This window comes from Alosa pseudoharengus, unplaced genomic scaffold, assembly GCF_046254945.1.
Source record: "Alosa pseudoharengus isolate Yale_2024_CS ecotype anadromous, Long Island Sound unplaced genomic scaffold, YU_APseudo_1.1 YU_APseudo_1.1_scf_2, whole genome shotgun sequence".
In the NCBI taxonomy this organism is placed as follows: Eukaryota; Metazoa; Chordata; class Actinopteri; order Clupeiformes; family Clupeidae; genus Alosa; species Alosa pseudoharengus.
This window is the reverse complement of record NW_027468663.1, coordinates 15,628,246-15,645,296: the sequence shown is the minus strand read 5'-3', so window position 1 is coordinate 15,645,296 and position 17,051 is coordinate 15,628,246. Positions and strand designations below refer to the sequence as shown.

The 17,051-nt window shown below is 39.8% G+C and overlaps 1 protein-coding gene across 5 annotated transcripts; it reads right to left on the bottom strand.

The window, feature by feature from the left end:
* Nucleotides 1-610: 610 nt before the first annotated feature.
* LOC143133942 (uncharacterized) lies at nt 611-11,193 on the bottom strand. 5 transcript variants are annotated; one of them, XM_076293931.1, is made up of 10 exons: nt 10,983-11,193; nt 9,777-9,822; nt 8,607-8,894; nt 8,205-8,489; nt 4,936-5,156; nt 4,795-4,830; nt 4,537-4,662; nt 4,099-4,212; nt 3,432-3,548; nt 611-3,137 (listed from the first exon to the last, which is right to left on the bottom strand). In XM_076293931.1, exons 2-10 carry the CDS (start codon nt 9,817-9,819, stop codon nt 3,039-3,041), a joined length of 1,329 nt encoding a protein of 442 aa, XP_076150046.1. In that variant the 5' UTR covers nt 9,820-9,822; nt 10,983-11,193; the 3' UTR covers nt 611-3,038. The 5 variants fall into 5 exon arrangements, with proteins under 5 accessions (XP_076150046.1, XP_076150048.1, XP_076150044.1 ...); XM_076293933.1 differs by having other exon boundaries at nt 9,781-9,822; nt 10,983-11,192; XM_076293929.1 differs by lacking the exon at nt 10,983-11,193 and adding an exon at nt 10,425-10,697.
* Between the last annotated feature and the right edge of the window lie 5,858 nt (nt 11,194-17,051).

Here is a 17,051-nt window from a genome sequence, read left to right as displayed (position 1 = left end):
GCAAATCACAAATGAGTGATTATGGGCTAGGTTGATGTGGGCCCTTGAGACCAACATACCATAAAAATTTCTTCATCCTCGGTGCCACGGTTCAGGTAGTTATTTAGGAAAAACTGAATTTTTTGGGTTTCGGGGGCCCAGCGCGGAGGGGGAGTGGCCCCCGGGGACCAAACGAAATTTTTCCGTAAAAGTCTAGTGGGGCTACATACCCACCAAATTTCATGTGCCCCAGTGTTTCGGTGCCCCGGGTATCGTTGACCAAAATGTCAGGAAATAGATGACGAAAAAAAAAAAAAAAAAAAAAAACTTTGACAATCCCTATATGACCGCTTCGCTAGCTTCGGTCATAATTATTGTCTACAAAGGAGACAGCCTCAGATTGTTGTTTAATTAAGAAAAGGCTGTTAATACAGTGGACCACTGTTAATGGTTGACATTGGGAAGACAAAAAAAAAAAACCCTAAAAGAATGGCTTGTAGGATTGGCAAATCAGACCCCATACCAACACCACGATTTTGGGGATTTGATTTCTGAACTATCCACAGTAACAGACATTTTTACCAAGGGTAAAAATAGTGTATTTTAGCATTGGGAAACTGATGGCATGAAATTCTGGTTTCAGTATTTCTTTAATATTATGTGCAGTACAACACATTATTACAATGAATGCATTCACTGAAAAAAAATACACTACATGACATTCCATATGTCTCATGATATGACACAAAATGCAAGGGTTTTCATATGTGCATAAGTTATTATCTAGTTACAGCTTGGCTTAAAACATACAAAGCGATACAGTGCCTACAGTAATAACACAATTACCTATAGACTCACTAGTCTACCATGACATACAGAGCTGCTGACCTCTATGTTACATTAAAAATATGAACAGTTTGCAAAAGGAAGACGGAAATTGACAGTCCTTAAAATGGAGTACAGATGTAACATGTTGTATCAAGCCTGCTTCTTTGATGCTTAATTGCTGTGCGTGACCTTTGCTGTTGGCACAGTCAGAAATCCTCTTTAAGATGATGAACCAATTTTTTGTGTGCAATATTTGTGAATATGACCACTATAAATTGGAGGGAGGCCAATAGAACACCACCATACATAACAATATTACAACAAGCAAGTCCACTAGGAGAAGCCATCAAAGGATAGAACTGGAACCATCTGTTGTGTAGAAATCCCTAGGTGGCGGGGTGACATTCCTTGGCAGTGTTTCCCCTCCCCTTGTCTTTGAATGACATTTCCTAAGGTAACAATTAAAAACTTGATTGACAGCAGACAGAAGCCAGGCTCCAAAATCCTAGCTTTGCTATGGGCCTGCAACGGTCTCCGCAGCTTACATTGAGATGTGTAGATGAGGCATGGAGTAATCAGCAGCAGTGGTTTGAGCAGTTCGGAGATGTCGGTCCAAGCTGCTCCAAAACATGCAGTGCCATTATTTCCATTACTTTATAGTCCATTTAAGTCAACAGTCCACTCATTCCAGTTGAATTGTGATAACTGGCTTAGAGTTCCTGGGTGACCAGGTTCGAAGTGGAGAAGGCACCACCTGTGGATGGCTAATGTTGCAGGCCACCTTCGGTCTGATGGAAACCAAAGGTGTTTATAAATCATTGTTGGGTTCTCCACGAGGGCTGGATGACATTCTTAAGCAGGGCAACAGTCATAAAAGCAAAGTTAGTGGGAATCTAGAGGCTGAAACATCTGTTGGCATCGTCAGATGAAGGCACAGATTCTACACTAAAGGATATTGTTATGCAATTGTATATACTATTACACATGTATATTGTATGCATCCTTAAGGAATTTCCAGTCCTTCAGGATTAAGAAGTTTCTTCAAACTGGAAAAGCACTTCCAAGCACCTCCATCCTTCTTCCAAACCCTTCCATGGTTAAATAATAATAATCAAAATCCAAATATCTACCCTGTTGTTCTGTTATATCTGTTGTGAAGCGAATATAACTTTTACAATGTATATTGCAATTCAGGAGGGAAAATCATGTATAATTGGTCCTAGTAACATGAATGAGAAACCATACATAAAATGAACTGTCAACAGGCCCACTGCTTGGTTGAAAGCACTTGATCTGTCCTGAGAGGTTGACAAGTGTGGCTTGTCTCTTATTGGCTGAAGCAAATATGAGGTGAGTCGGAAACTGTGGTATGTCCTCAATAGAATAAGGCAAGGTTTTCAGCTACTCTATGCATTGACTTAAAAAACAGACAATTGAGACAATAAAAGACTTCACGAGAATAAAGCTAAAGATAACCCCACCACTTTGACCCATTAAAAAAAGAAAACGGTGTTACACCCTCAGGAAAAACCTTGGTAGTAGAAAGATCTTCTCAGGCCCTCTGGTATGGGGTCCTTTGGAAAACCTTGTAAGAACTCTTTTACATGATCCACTTTATAGCAAAGAACTAACGAAAAAAATCAATATGAGCAAATTGATCAAAGATAAGCCCAAATAGTAGAAGTTGGAAACATGTAGTCTCCAAATTTAACTACAATAGAATTTGTTTTGATTAACCTCTCACCTGCCAAGCAGGCCAGATGTCTTCATGAACCCTTTTCTAGATTTGAGCTTTTGGTCCACGTGTAGCGGTTGAATAGGCAGCATTTGCTGAATCTAGGGAGCACTACTGCATGTTTGCATCAAAGATCCACAAAAGTAATCGTCCCAAGTATGAGAGCACCCATGTGCTCCATCACATGGTACCAACAGAAACATGGAACCAAAGTGCAAATTTGAGGTAAAAAGAGATGGCAACTGCATGCTGTTACACGTGCCTAAAACTTTGGGTGTGGTCTGCTCAACAGGTGAGGGGTTAAATCTGAATAAACTTGGAAAAAATGACCTACTCTAAGATGGTAAGATTCCACCAGTGGGCCTCTTCAAAAAGTCGCTGTTAAGGCTCCACTAGTAGCAACTTTAGAGGTTCTTCCAGTGAGACAACCTGGAGAGCCCTTTATCAAAGAGTGTGGAGGGTGCTTGGGTTATCAGTCTGATGTGCCATCAAGAGACTACAGGAAATTGGTCGTTCCTGCGTTGATCTCGAACTTGGTTGGCTCCGATGAGCTCCAAGCGTTCACAGAGGAAGCTGAATCAGTGGGTTGTCCAACCTAATTGAAAAATATTCAAGAGAGAAAGTGTGTGAGTGTGTGTGTGGACTTGCATGCATGTGTGTGTGTGTGTTTGATAGTGTATAAGACAGAAGAGATCATGAGAAGCTTTGCAAGCCCACGTGGAAAACCTGTGATAATCTAGACAGAGGTGAATAAAAAAAAAAAAGCAAACCGAGAGACAGGAAGCATACCTGAGAGACAGGAAGCATACCTGAGAGACAGGAAGCATACCTGAGAGACAGGAAGCATACCTGAGAGACAGGAAGCATACCTGAGAGACAGGAAGCATACCTGAGGCTGCGGTGGAGTAAGAAGGTGCGCAGCTGACATCTCATTCATCTTGATTTCCTCTTTCGATGGCTCTGCATTGGTGGGTGGAGGAGCACTGTATGCTACAGGAGCATAGCCCTGAAAACATACAACACAAATGTATAGTATCCCTATGCAGCCCTGTATGGCAGTGATGATAGAGCAATGTTAAAAGTAAACAGCACTTTAAAGGTGCTCTAAGCGATGCTGGGTAACGTCACTTCTGTTGTCGTTCAAAACAGAGAGCTAGCTCGCTACTCCCTCCCCCTCCCTCCCGTGGAATTGAAACTCCCCTAAACGTGCATCTCCTCAGTGATTTGCTGGAACAGTTTGTTATGTTTTTATGGTCCAGGTTGGACCAAGCTGTTTTTGTTGCCGTTTTTGGAGCCTGACCTGTCCACAGAGACCACATTTTTTTTACAGAGACCGCGTTTTTTTGAGTCTTCGGAGCACAGGCAGCTAGCGAATGGTGAGGTGATGTTTTCTGTATGTTACAAAAAATTTTTTAGCTTAGAAACCGCGTAACATCGCTTAGAGCACACACATGCACTGTGAGTCAAATGCAGTAGAGGGTAGTGTGGTTTCAAGCTGAAAGCAATAGGAAACCACAATATGAGGAGGGGAGGGAGGTTTGGTTTGAGGAACCTACGGGTGGAGCAGCAGGATTGTATTGGTTGGGTGGTGGGCCATTCCACTGAGGCACGGCTGGTCCTGCAGTAGGCGGGTATACTGGATTCTGAGGGTCATAGCCTGGTTGGAAGCCCTTCAAAAGGAAAAGACAAGAGACAGGTTTAACAGGACAACGTCTCAAGTTAAATCAATTAAAGAAATGCTGTCAGCTACTGTACTCTCTTGCTGTTATGTAATAGACCTTGCATATAATGAATATGAATGGATCATTACTTTATTCACTTCAATGAACCTTGGTGCATCAATGTGTTAGTGTCTGCAGTAGTGCCTTTGTGCTGTTTGTGTATGTATGGTGTATGTGTGACCGTTTGTTTTTGTGCATGTTCAAATATGCACAAATAAATTGATGAAGACAGGTAAAGCCAATAGGTTGATGAAAAGGTAAATCCAGTCTTACAGGGCCTGGGGGCATGGCAGGCTGACCATAGCCAGGGTTCTGCGGAGGTGGCATGGGCTGACCATAGCCGGGGTTCTGCGGAGGTGGTATCTGACCCCCTGCTGCTGGGTAGACTGGGGCATAGCCCTGTACATGCATTCAACACACCACAACATCATTTCAACTGATAAACCATAGAAATTACAGAAAAACCTGACTGAAAAAGACCACTAGTATATCACGAAAAGACATGTGAAATCCCATATGTAAAACTCTTACCGCATTTGGATCTGGTGTTGGCCCATGATAAAAAACCTGAAAATAAGATCCAGAAATTAGGAGCTACAAATACACAACACATCTGATAGGTTGCGCATCTGAGGACAAATTTATCAAACGCATTGGTTGTTCCCTACTTACTTGGCCACCAGACCCGGGAGGGATCATAGGCGTGGAGGGGGTGTTGTAGGAGGGCGGTCCACCAGGAGGGGGCCCGTCGGTATGGATCACGTGAGTGGCAGTGGTGGTGGCCTTCTTGCGGAAGATCTTTTTACGGCAGCAGCAGCAAATACCAGCGGGGATGCCCAACAACAGCAGCAAGGCTAGCAGAGGATTTGTGGATTCTGTGTGCTCATGGGCATCTGTAGAGGGGAGAAGAAAGGAACAGAGGGAGTAAAGAGTATGTAAAATGCAAAAAAGGGCAGAGGGGATATGGTAGAAATGTTATTAAGAGAGATTTCAGTGAGAAACAGGAAGTAGGAGACACCGATGCAGTATGAAAAAAAAGAAATACATGACTCAACAAGAAAAGTGTGCGTGAAAAATCTTTTTCTTCAAGGCATAAATATCTAGTTTTTTTTAATTACCAACTGCTGCTTAAACTTCACATAAACTATCTGGTCAAGTATTATACATTTTATTATTTTGCTCATATGAAAGCATCTACTCATGTGTGACAGTTTCTAGAGTTTCAAATTGCAGCATCGTCCAAGCATGTCCACAATTTGGCATCATATTACCACTTGGGTCCTACAGTCAGGGGCGCCGCTGGGGGATGGGGGGGTGTTAGGACGATTCTAAGGGCCCAGCACTGACAGGGGGGCCCCAGAGAGCCACCGATAAGACTATATATTATCAGGGGGGCCCAGAATTATTGTCTATCATAGGGCCCAAATTTTCTAGCAGCGCCCCTGCCTACAGTATTTGGAACTATGAGTATTGACTTTGAGGCATCCATTATGGATTGAAGCTGGGACAAGACCACCAAGACCCATCAAGACACTTATCCCATAACCTCATGTGTACTTAATTTCCATTAACAAATGTCTTTTATTGTAAATTCATCTAAACAAGACACTGCTCAACATTCTGCAGTAACCACCTACAGTAGCAACATTCATTCAATATCGGACATCTGGAGACATTCATAGTTCAATGGTGATGTATCTGAAGTGACCCTCTGTTACTTTTCCCCATGAATTGTGGTCATTCCATGGCATTTCACCAAAATCTGACAAAAATTCCTAATGATCCCTTCACTTTTTCTTACATTGTGTATCATGAATACCTATACTGCAGACATAGGCATACCAAGTCCAGCATTCAATGCCAAACCAAAAGAAATTAACAAAAATATGACCATTTGAATTAAATACAATTTTTCCTTTTGGACTGTCCAAATTGAGTATAGGTTACAGGTTGAGTATATCAGAATAGAATTTTCAACTGTAACTACTGTACTGTACTGTAACTCCTGTGAGTCTGAATCTGAATGCATATTTCACTTTCAACAATTATAAAGATAATGACATTTAAGTTGTATTTTCATGCAATCTCTTAGTGATGTAGCATGGAATGCCCGCATTAATTTGGACATTAACTTGGACTATGAGAAAATGCCTAAATTATGCAATTTAAAAGTACCGGTAAATGAATATATTACTTTAAACAAATAAGGCCATACCTCTCCCATAACCATTTGGGCAGCTGTGGCCTACTGGTTAGCGCTTCAGACTTGTAACCAGAGGTTTGCCAGTTCGAACCCTGACCAGTAGGCATGGCTAAAGTGCCCTTGAGCACCGCTGTTGTTGCAGGCAGCTCACTGCGCCAGGATTAGTGTGTGCTTCACTTCACTGTGTGCTGAGTGTGTTTCACTAATTCACGGATTGGGATAAATGCAGAGACTAAATTTCCCTCACGGGATCAAAAGAGTATATATACTTATACTTATACTTAACCAGGCATGAAAACGGGTCAGGGGTGAAAAAGGTGAGAAGGGTGCGCGAAGAGGGAAATGGCCGTTTCATAGCAAAACAAGCGCGAGTGACATTGTTGCCAATAGTGCATACCTTCCATGGAGTATGAACTTGCCTAAAACCAGAGATTTATAAAGAAAACAAACTACTAAATGACTAATTTTAACAAAAATACCTTTATTTCTTTTTTTTTGGCTCAGGCCAAAGTGTGAAGGGACCCGCTTGCGCTGTTTGGCAACATGCTTCAGCCTGGCCCTCCTCTCCTCCTCTGTAATCTACATGAGTTTTCTTTCTTTCTTTCTTTCTTTCTCTGTGCCTGAAGTTATAAGACATTTCTGAAGATTTCATAGGCCTAATGGACACTTCATAGTAGACTATTAGAATAAGTCTGAATAAGATAAGTCTGAATATTTGTTGGACCAAACCAGGTAATAAATATACTTGCTTGAGACACATGTAACGGAGGCAAACTGAGCTAGCATGCTAGTTGCCTGTGTAAATCCTCACACCCCTAACCTTAAGAACGCTTCTAACCGCTGAAGTTGGAAGCCTTCCTCCCAACTCTAATGTCTCTTTCCTTCCAACACTGCTTCCTCCCAATAATCTGGATATCCCTCTCATTTCTCTGTCGATTTGAACATTTCATATTTGACCCAAGTAATTAGACAGCAGCTAATTTGGATTGAGATCGTTAAACAACTGTTTTAAATCTCATCTCAGCTGTCTCTTTCACAAGTCACAGTCTATTATTAGACACTATGGGATGACAGAGGTTAGAGTCAGTGGATTATATATGGCCTGGTCAGTACAACCTACAATCCCAAAAATAGCCATTGTCACGCAAGACACCAGATGTTTCATGGGGGTCCCATGTGAATCTCAGTACCAAGAATCAAGAATGTTGCTGTGTGACTGACATGAAAAGCCATGTAGAATAGCATCACAACCATAGGTTTCAAGTGTTGGTTTGGATACGTCCACACATTCATTCTTGATTGGGAAAATCTTTCACATGTATGGCTCTGTGGGTGTTCATGCTAATGTTCATATGTGTATTTTTAAAAAGTACTGTATGTTCTCATCACGAAGCACACATTAGAGATACTTTATTCAGATTACTCTGCAGCCCACCCCAACACAGCTCAGCATAGCTCAGATTTTACAAAATTCAACCGTTCTCCCTGATTGAAATGGAATTTTCCTGTGTTTATAAAAAAAATATCGAAACACAGTACAAGCTACCCAAAGAACACGTATAATAGGGATTGGATGTGGGTCTACAGATCCCCAGTCAAATGAAATATTATTCTTGTGTTTCTGTGCATGCACCTGCCCCTGAGTTTCAACACCTCAAAATGGCATACGATCAACAATGAGCTTGCAATGGGAAGAGAAGGGAGCTGTATCTGAAGCAGATGCTGAGGGAAAACTTACCAACTAGAATCATTCTGGTGACAGACACCAGCCGGTCCCTTCTGTCAAACAGCCTGTACCTGCCCACATCTGATACGTTGACGGATTTGACGATGATGCCTCTGGAGCTGATTTTCACTCGGCCGACGTAGTCTGCCAGGTCGTTCCCCACATCTGCTCCGTCTCGCACCAGGGTGAAGTTCCCAGCATCCCCGGTGAACTGCAGGGTGGCTTCATGTTGGTTGCTGCCTTCTAGGTCGATAGTCAGATCCTCTCCAGCTACCCGATTAATGTTCTTGTGCACAGCTGTACAGGAAAGAACCGGCAGAGAGAAGGACACCCATGTCCGTCAAAAAAACATTTTACGTAAACAAATTTGACTTCCATCTTTACATAAAAAAATTTGCCTTCCATCTCACTCACTTATGACATCAAGTAGAATAGATTTGGTCTCCTTATTCCAGTAATCCTTCAGACTGTAAGTCCCCTCGTCATCAAACACTACTGTCTGCAGCTCCCAACGTTGATCAGATGTACTCGAGATGCTTCCTGTCAGACGGCCCTTGCTGGGGCGGTGCTGCCCTCGGCTCCATATAGTCTCCATAGATGAGCCATCCTCAGGTTTGAACTCAAGCTTTTCCGTCTCCTTTGATATCTTAATAGTAAGTCGACGACCATGACCTAACTTTTCACGGGTGGTGTAATAACAATCTGTGGAGGAAGGCAGAGAGGTCCATCACGATTACTGTATCACTTCTGGTAATACATGCCATACGCAGTGATAGGAATACCAATACCAAAGATCCTTGATTACTAGCTCCGCTTTAACCCTCTCTGCCAATACCCTTCAAGTCCAGAATGAAACAATAATCTTTGAAAGAGGAGGAAGTCCAACATTCCCTAGTGGATGGAACAACATTCCTCTTGGTATGAGAAACAAGGATGTTTTGTAGTTCTGTTCCTTAAAGGACTCTGTGTAGCATAGGCTATTCAGTAGAGAGATAGGGACTGTGTTGGCCTCTATTCAACATGAGAAATGTGTTGTTGCTGATAAATGCGAGTACCCATGAGTTTTAGCCCCTGCAACTATGCCTTCACTTTCTGGAGCTATCCAGTGTAAGTATAATTTGTATAGCATGTTCTCCATTTCCTCTTGCTCACTGTGTAATTACAATGGTTTTGTGTGGCTAAAATGAGTTGAGTTTACTTAGAGTTCCATAATTATTTCCATATGTTGTAGCCTAGATGCATAGATAAAAATGCAGCACTGGAGTTCCTAACAAGTATGACTGACCCAAATGATGCTAAAGCCTGGTCTTCACTTGATGAGCTTTCAGAATGTTCTAGGAATGTTCTATGAACAGCAAGATTGTTGTGTGCCTGCAGAGCACACATTGAGACATTACTCAAACCGGAACACACTATTCTCTATTCTAAACTGTTCAGTAATGAGCAGATGGCAGAATAGTAAAAGGCCAACACATTATCACAACAACCCAGAATTGTAGCATACATCCATTTCATAATATTTAAGCTTAGAGTATAATCAGTGGAAAGACATTAGCCATAAATCACAGACAATGGCTTACTTACCCACATTTAGCACAGCCACCAACAAGATCAGCAGAGACCACATCTTCTGTGAGGTGAAAAGCATAGAACGATATCACAGTTAGCAAATAAACATAGTGATCAGGCAAACGCTGAAAGGGGTTAAATCACAATCCTAAACTTGATATATCTAGATGAATACCTAAAACAGCTGAATACAGAATGTAAGAAATTGCCTGCCTCGCACTCACCATAGGCCTATAGATATTTTGTTGACCAATTACCAACAGACTTTGGTGGGTCCGTTTCTACGGTGACCGCAGCCTTTAAAACTATTTAACTTCAGTAAACTGCAATCATTAAGGGTAGGAGGAGGAGTCACAACTGAGAGGTTTTTAGAGAGTTAACTAAAAATTTAATTCACAACGTGTAGGCTAACCAATTAATTATTAAACCAATTAATTGTTGAATATTGGAACGGATAGGACAGTTATTTTACTGTAAAACGGACACGCATAGAAACACGTAGCCTATGTTTGCACGAAAGACAACACGAAGACTTTCTTCTGATCCATGGGAACGCCAAACCGAGATTGTTAGGCTACTACGCTGGCGCAGCAGTGGGCAACAGGCAGAGTAAATGGAAAACACTTTCACAAATATACGACAATAAACACGATTTTTGCCTACCAGCACGCGACCCCACTTTGGCGTTGAGAAATCAGTTTTAATCACGAGCATTAATGTTCTTTGGCCAGAGTGACGGGCTAGCCACAACAACGTCTGAGCAATAAATAAAAAAAAAGAGGGCGGTGCCTCTGGCAGGATAAATTTGGATTCTAGACAAAGATAATAGCGCGTGCAAAATTAATTCTATTAGGCTATATCGTGACAACAAAACTCTGCCACAAATATCCAATATTACATGTAAAGTGCTAGAAAATATCTATGTTTATATTGATAAAGCGGAAACCTTAAGGCACCCGGCCAAACGCAGTCTGAGCCTACTCCACCTTTTCTCATCTGACCGCCAGTTCACTCGCACGCGATGAGCATGATATACTCCACTGCAAGCTATCTACAAGCTATAAACCCAAACCAGAAATGCTTTGTTGCCTTTAATATTACACCTGAAACAGGCATACTATGTACAAGTTACAATCTACAGGCGGTCACTCTGCTGACAGTGCGTTCTGCCGGTTGATGCTCTCATGCCCTCGAATAGATAACGTTATGATTAACACTCACTTGATACTGCTTCACACGTTGTTGTTTACTCAGCTATCAATCAGTCAAAGGTTATCGTAAACAATGATCGTTGTGCCCACTCTGTCCTTTCGCAGTCAAAGATAGGATACACTGGTTAGCTACTGTAGGCTACGACGACATTTCAAATGAGACCAAGACAGCCCCACATGCCATCGCTCACCATTTGCCCTAGACGTAGACGTAGGGTAGTGCAGTCTTCTTCTTGAGCTGGTTCACGTCACCCCCTGCACGACGATTCTTGTAACTATGGACAAAACTCTGATGAAGTTAATTTCACAATTTCGTTCTAAATATAGCTGAGTGTATAGTTTAAAAACCGAATAATGAATGAATGAACGAACCATACACGGATTCAAGAGAATTTTGTTATTTTCAGTGGGAGCTTTAAATAGGCTAGCCAACTACTGCCTGGCAATGGATGGTGGGCCATCGGACTGTAGGCTAGGCCTACGTAGCAACGCTGTCTGTCTGTCCCAAATCAGAAAAAGTTAGGACGTTGTGAAAAATGTGAATAAAAACAGAATAGCCTAATCTGCAAATCTTGTAAACTCACATTTAGTTACCAAAAGGACACAGACAACATATCAAATGTTGAACATGACAAATTTGACTATTTCATGGAAAATGTTCATTTAGAATTTGATAGCCTACCAGTACCTTTCAAAAAAAGTTGGGGCGGGGTATAGGGACATTCCAGAATTAGAGGACATTTTGGCATTTACACTTCTTAAAAAAAAAAACATTTCTAATCTATTTTAACATTTTATGTTGAATATTTAAGAAATATAGGTAATAAACTACTAAATTATATGATTTGTCAAGCTCAGGCATCAACGGTACTTTTTCCACCTCATGTTTTATTTGCTGTGTAGCCTACATGTAGTTAGGCAACCCTGTTACAAATACAAAATAGCATGAAAAAAGTATATTTTTAAAATATTTTTCAGTAAATCCTTTTTCATTGAATAAAGGAAGTCATTTTACACTGAATAGTCATGATTTCAGGTAAGACTGTTAATATATATTATGTTAATTCGACTAACTATCAAAGGCTTAATCTTCAATTTGAACAGTGACATACAGTTTTTTTTATCATTTCAGTATCTATTCTCAAATATGCTCAGATACATTGAGCATATAATCATATAAGCTGTTCTAAGGACTATAGATGTAATTTTTTGTGTGATAGCCAAATTACTTACCATTATTTATCCTTATTTTAATAAAAATGTTTTTGTAACAGGGTTGCAAATTGAGTCATAACAATTATCTGTAGAAATCCATTAGAAATTCTGATATTAGGCCTATCTATTGCAAATAATCACAAATATATAACCAAAATTTGTTTATTTTCAGCTGTAATTGAATGTATTGTGGCACACTATGCTGCAATGACGCTGTACTAACAGAAGACATTCTGGCAATTTATTTAAAATATGTAAATAATGTTTAATTATAAAAATAAATTCATTTTTATAATTTAACTCAGCATATTTAATCATAATTATATCAAAGTTAACAAAAAATACCCTGATAACTATGATAATAACCATATTACTTTTAATTACAGTAACAGGGTTGCGAGTAACAGGGTTGCGAATTAATGCTAATATAGCATCTACCTTATGAACAGAAGCTAGCTGTGAAATTTAGCTATTTTACCAAGGTCAAGGACCAATGTGGTTATACAAATACAGAAAATAAAAATTGAAATTATTCAACATTAATCTTAAAACATGAGTAACAGGGTTGCGTGGTTAAGCTTTACGTACTCAACTAAACCAGAAAAGTTTGAAAATATATTAAAATTGCAAGAGGACACTCACCTGTGGTCTACCCATGTTTTTTGAAAATGATTGGATGATGTAATTTCTTGTTTGTAATGACATAATATTTTAACCCTTCATCAGCCAGGCAAAAATGGTATTGGTAACAGGGTTGCGTGCACATTTGGGGACACAACTTCATGGCACAATAAATAGTATTCAAAATATGTTATAATCAAAGAAATTATTTTTTATAGATACAATAGATGCATATCCGCAAAATACTGCAAAAGATAATATATTAAGGACTTATGTAAGCTGTTCAATTTGGTTTAAAAGTTGGTCATCAGGAGTCGGGGACAGGATAAAAACCCCATTTTAAGGGGTGTTCCAGAACTAATCGGTATTTTTAATCATGTAAAGGAACCACTTTTCCCCAGCAGATTATTATGTTTTGCTTTATGACAGTTTCACTTGCAGGTTATGTGAACATTTTTGTTATTTTGGACTTGAGTATTTGATATAACAAAAGGAGAAATGTTTCATAACTAATTAGCTTAACTGGCAACATGATTGGGTATGGCAAAGAGCAGAGAGGCAGTCTCTTAGAGGTATGTAGGGTATTCATCACTCCCCTTAGGAAAAAGGAATGTTATTTTGGGACACAATATTATAGGAATCTTATAGGAATACTATTTTGGGACACACTATAGAAGTAGCCTATGCTATAGTATTTCTATAGTAGTCTTATAGTACTTCTATGTCCCAAATTAATATAGTATTCCTATAAGATTATATTATAAGATTCCTAGTACTTTTTCCTATGGGTCTCTCTGTGTAAACCTGTAAATCTGTTTTTATTGCATTTTACACAACGTCCCAACTTTTTCTGATTTGGGGTTGTAGATTGGATGTTACATTATGGCTATTGTTGCATAGATCTGTGCGTTTAGGTAACTAGTACAATGCCCATTTACAGTAAACATGCTATTCCTGCAGAAAACCCATAGCCAAATTACATGCCCGCAGGTAGGCCTGCTTTAAAAATAGGACAGGAAAAAAACATCATTCCAGCTATAACATTCAACTAGATGTACCGCATAGTGGTACAAAATATGACCGCCGCTCAGTCCTGTACATCCATTCCGCGAAAATAAATCACACTTCAATTTGTCTCCATATTTTACTCCATCCCCCACTCTTGAAACTTGTGTGTATGCTTGTTTGGCATGCCTGAGTGTGTGTGTGCGGCTGCACAGAAAGTAGCCTACTGGTGCTGAAAAGGTGAATAGATTGTAGAATAGCCAAAGAAGATGTAGCATTGTTATAAAACCTTTAAAATCTCTAAACAATCACTAGTAGGGCAGTTCATCACAGTTCATCCATTGCAACTGGATTGATGAAAGGTCACTTACACCTGTAGGCTACATTGTATTTGGGAAAAGCAAGGTATCAGCATAATTTTATTTATTTATTTATTTATAAATAAACAAAAACATCTCTGTCAGTTCCATGCCGTTTTCAACAGCTATCAAAAGGGCATTTTTGGATGGATGGATTTTTTGTGAATGTTTCTTCTTCTAGGCTACATACCCACCATAGATAGATAGATAGATAGATAGATTGATTGATTGATGGATAGATAGATTGATGGATAGATAGACAGATATATAGATAGACAGGTAGATAGATAGATAGATAGATAGATAGATAGATAGATATTCTATCCTAGTATCTGTATACATGGTGAAATAAAGTTGAATTGAATTGAATTAAATAGCTAGATAGACAGATAGACAGACAGATATAGATAGATAGATAGATAGATAGATAGACAGACAGACAGACAGACAGACAGACAGATAGATAGATAGATAGATGTGTTTCTACTGTTGGATCTAATCTGAGTCTGTGTTTCAATACCATCTGTACATGGCATATGATGTTGTAGCCTACAAGAATGCCACTAGAGGACACTTGTTAAATTTGTCTTTGTCATTTATCCTACAATTCGCCTTATTTATGTGGCGAACATTGTGTAAACCAAAGTAACGCTACAGGGTACACTGACTATATCATTACAGTTTTTCTCGATCGTTTTGATGCCTGTGTCAACTCTGACATTACATTCTCAAAACAGTTAACACCTGTGTCTGAACAAAAGCACTCTGGCCAAAATGACACATTTAGCTTGAAAAAGGCTGTTACTCTCTCAAAACACTTAAAACATGTAGCAAAAGCAAATCTGGCCTTCAAACAACACATCCTGTCATCAAATCACTGTGTGATTTCAATCAATCATTACACACTGGACAACAAAATGCAAAATATCGTTCTCAAAATGAGCATTTTTGCTATGTCTGTTCCATTTATTTCTCATGTTTCTGGTATCAGAAAAACCTGAAAAGACTAAATGTACTGAACAAAAAATAATTGTATTCATTCCTCCCAAGATGTAACTGTCATTGACATGTAAGACTTACATTAGGCTACTGTAAGCACCTACAGATTTCATTGAACTACAACTACAGTAAACACCTTTTGTACGGTTTTCTTCACCAAATAGGCTATACAATACAGTAATTTCTCTAAATGTGCCTTAGATCCATAGCCTACTTGCAAACAGACATGGCATCTCTTATAAATAATGGATGATTGCTGATTGAAGAATTGTGCAAAGGAGTTTCACGCAGGTGCATCAGAGATTCAGACTTGTGCAAGGAATCTCTACCACCTGTGAAAAGATGTTTTCCTATTCTTTAGCACGGGGAAACCAACTGAGTTTGGGCACTTTGAATGACAACTGTGTGAACTGTTTTGCAAAAGGGTGTGTGAGAACTGTGTGAACCCAATGAAAATGGGTGAACACATTCACAAGAGATGACTTCTGCTGTGCAAAGAAAGTGTTCATGAAGACCAAGTGGATCCCAGTTTCCTTAAGCAGGTCAAAGCAATCAAGAAAAACTGTAATACATGTTTGCCACCTACTGGTGAATGCAAAACACAACAATCCTATGGGTTGTGTACCCTGTAGCCTCGTTTTGGTTTACAATGGCCACCTTGTGAATAAGGCAATTTAATTCTCTGCTTCAGGGGCAGCAGCTTCAAAGCACTCATATACTCTTTCACTCCCTCTTTCACGCTACTGCTCACCCCACCCAAGAGGTCACTGATAGGATGGGAAGGTCAGGATGGCTGTCTCCACTATTGTTTGCTATCAGTCAGTGACTAACTGATCACAGTAAGTGTGCTTGAGTAAATACCTTTTAAAATGTTGACTGGGCTATAGACTCCCCTGATAGAATTTACTTAATTCCTATATAGTTTAGCCTATCGACACATACTGTAATACCCCTGATGTGTTTCTTGGCTTTACCCTATGTCATTGAGCAGTAGGAATGATATCTGGTCATGATGAGATCATGCAGAAGGAGAGTCTGGCCCACTGTCCAACACTCAAATAATTTCCTCAAAACCTCAACTGATAATGTAGGCTACAGTTGGTTGGTTGTAGTTGGTGCTTCTGAGATGAGTTATGATTTTTGCCTTGATGGTAAGAACTGAGCTGAGTTATCTGGAGATCAAAACACATGACTGGTTAGTGGTGCACATTACTATAGGTTATATAATGTGTTTATTATCATAGGATTACATTTGTAATAGTGATGTTTATTAATATATTAGCCTACTATTCCAGTAGAGTTGGACAGAGCAGGCCTTCACAACATAGCAAGCAGCATGTTATATGTGTTTTATAGTTTGCTACTCAAAACTTGTCTTATTTTTCACTGACACGTGTTGTGATATACACAGGAATAATAAGCGTAATACTCCATGATGCAGGATTCAGTGCACAATTAGCCGGTGGCAACCACAACACACGCCGCATACTATATCTAAGATCTGCAAAAGTCCAGATCCTTCACAGTACAGAATGCATTACTGTAACTGCAGCTGCCAATCAACAACCTAGTTTGATCACTATGACACAAGAGGGTGCAGGATACAACCACAAACAACTGGCCAGTGACAGACGCAACATTTGCCACATGTTGTAGGCCCTACTTGGGATCTGTAACGTGGTGTAGTCTACGTGATACGCAGGACTACGCAGTATACTCATTTAAAAAGCAACAAGAATTTAGTGTACCACTTAAAATATGCAATGACAGGCCCTACGTATCAACATATTAAAGGTCAGATGTGTCGGATGCAAATGTGTCCAACATAGTGTGGACATAGGCTTGAATCCCCCCCCGCGGCACCCCTGAACAGTGGAATT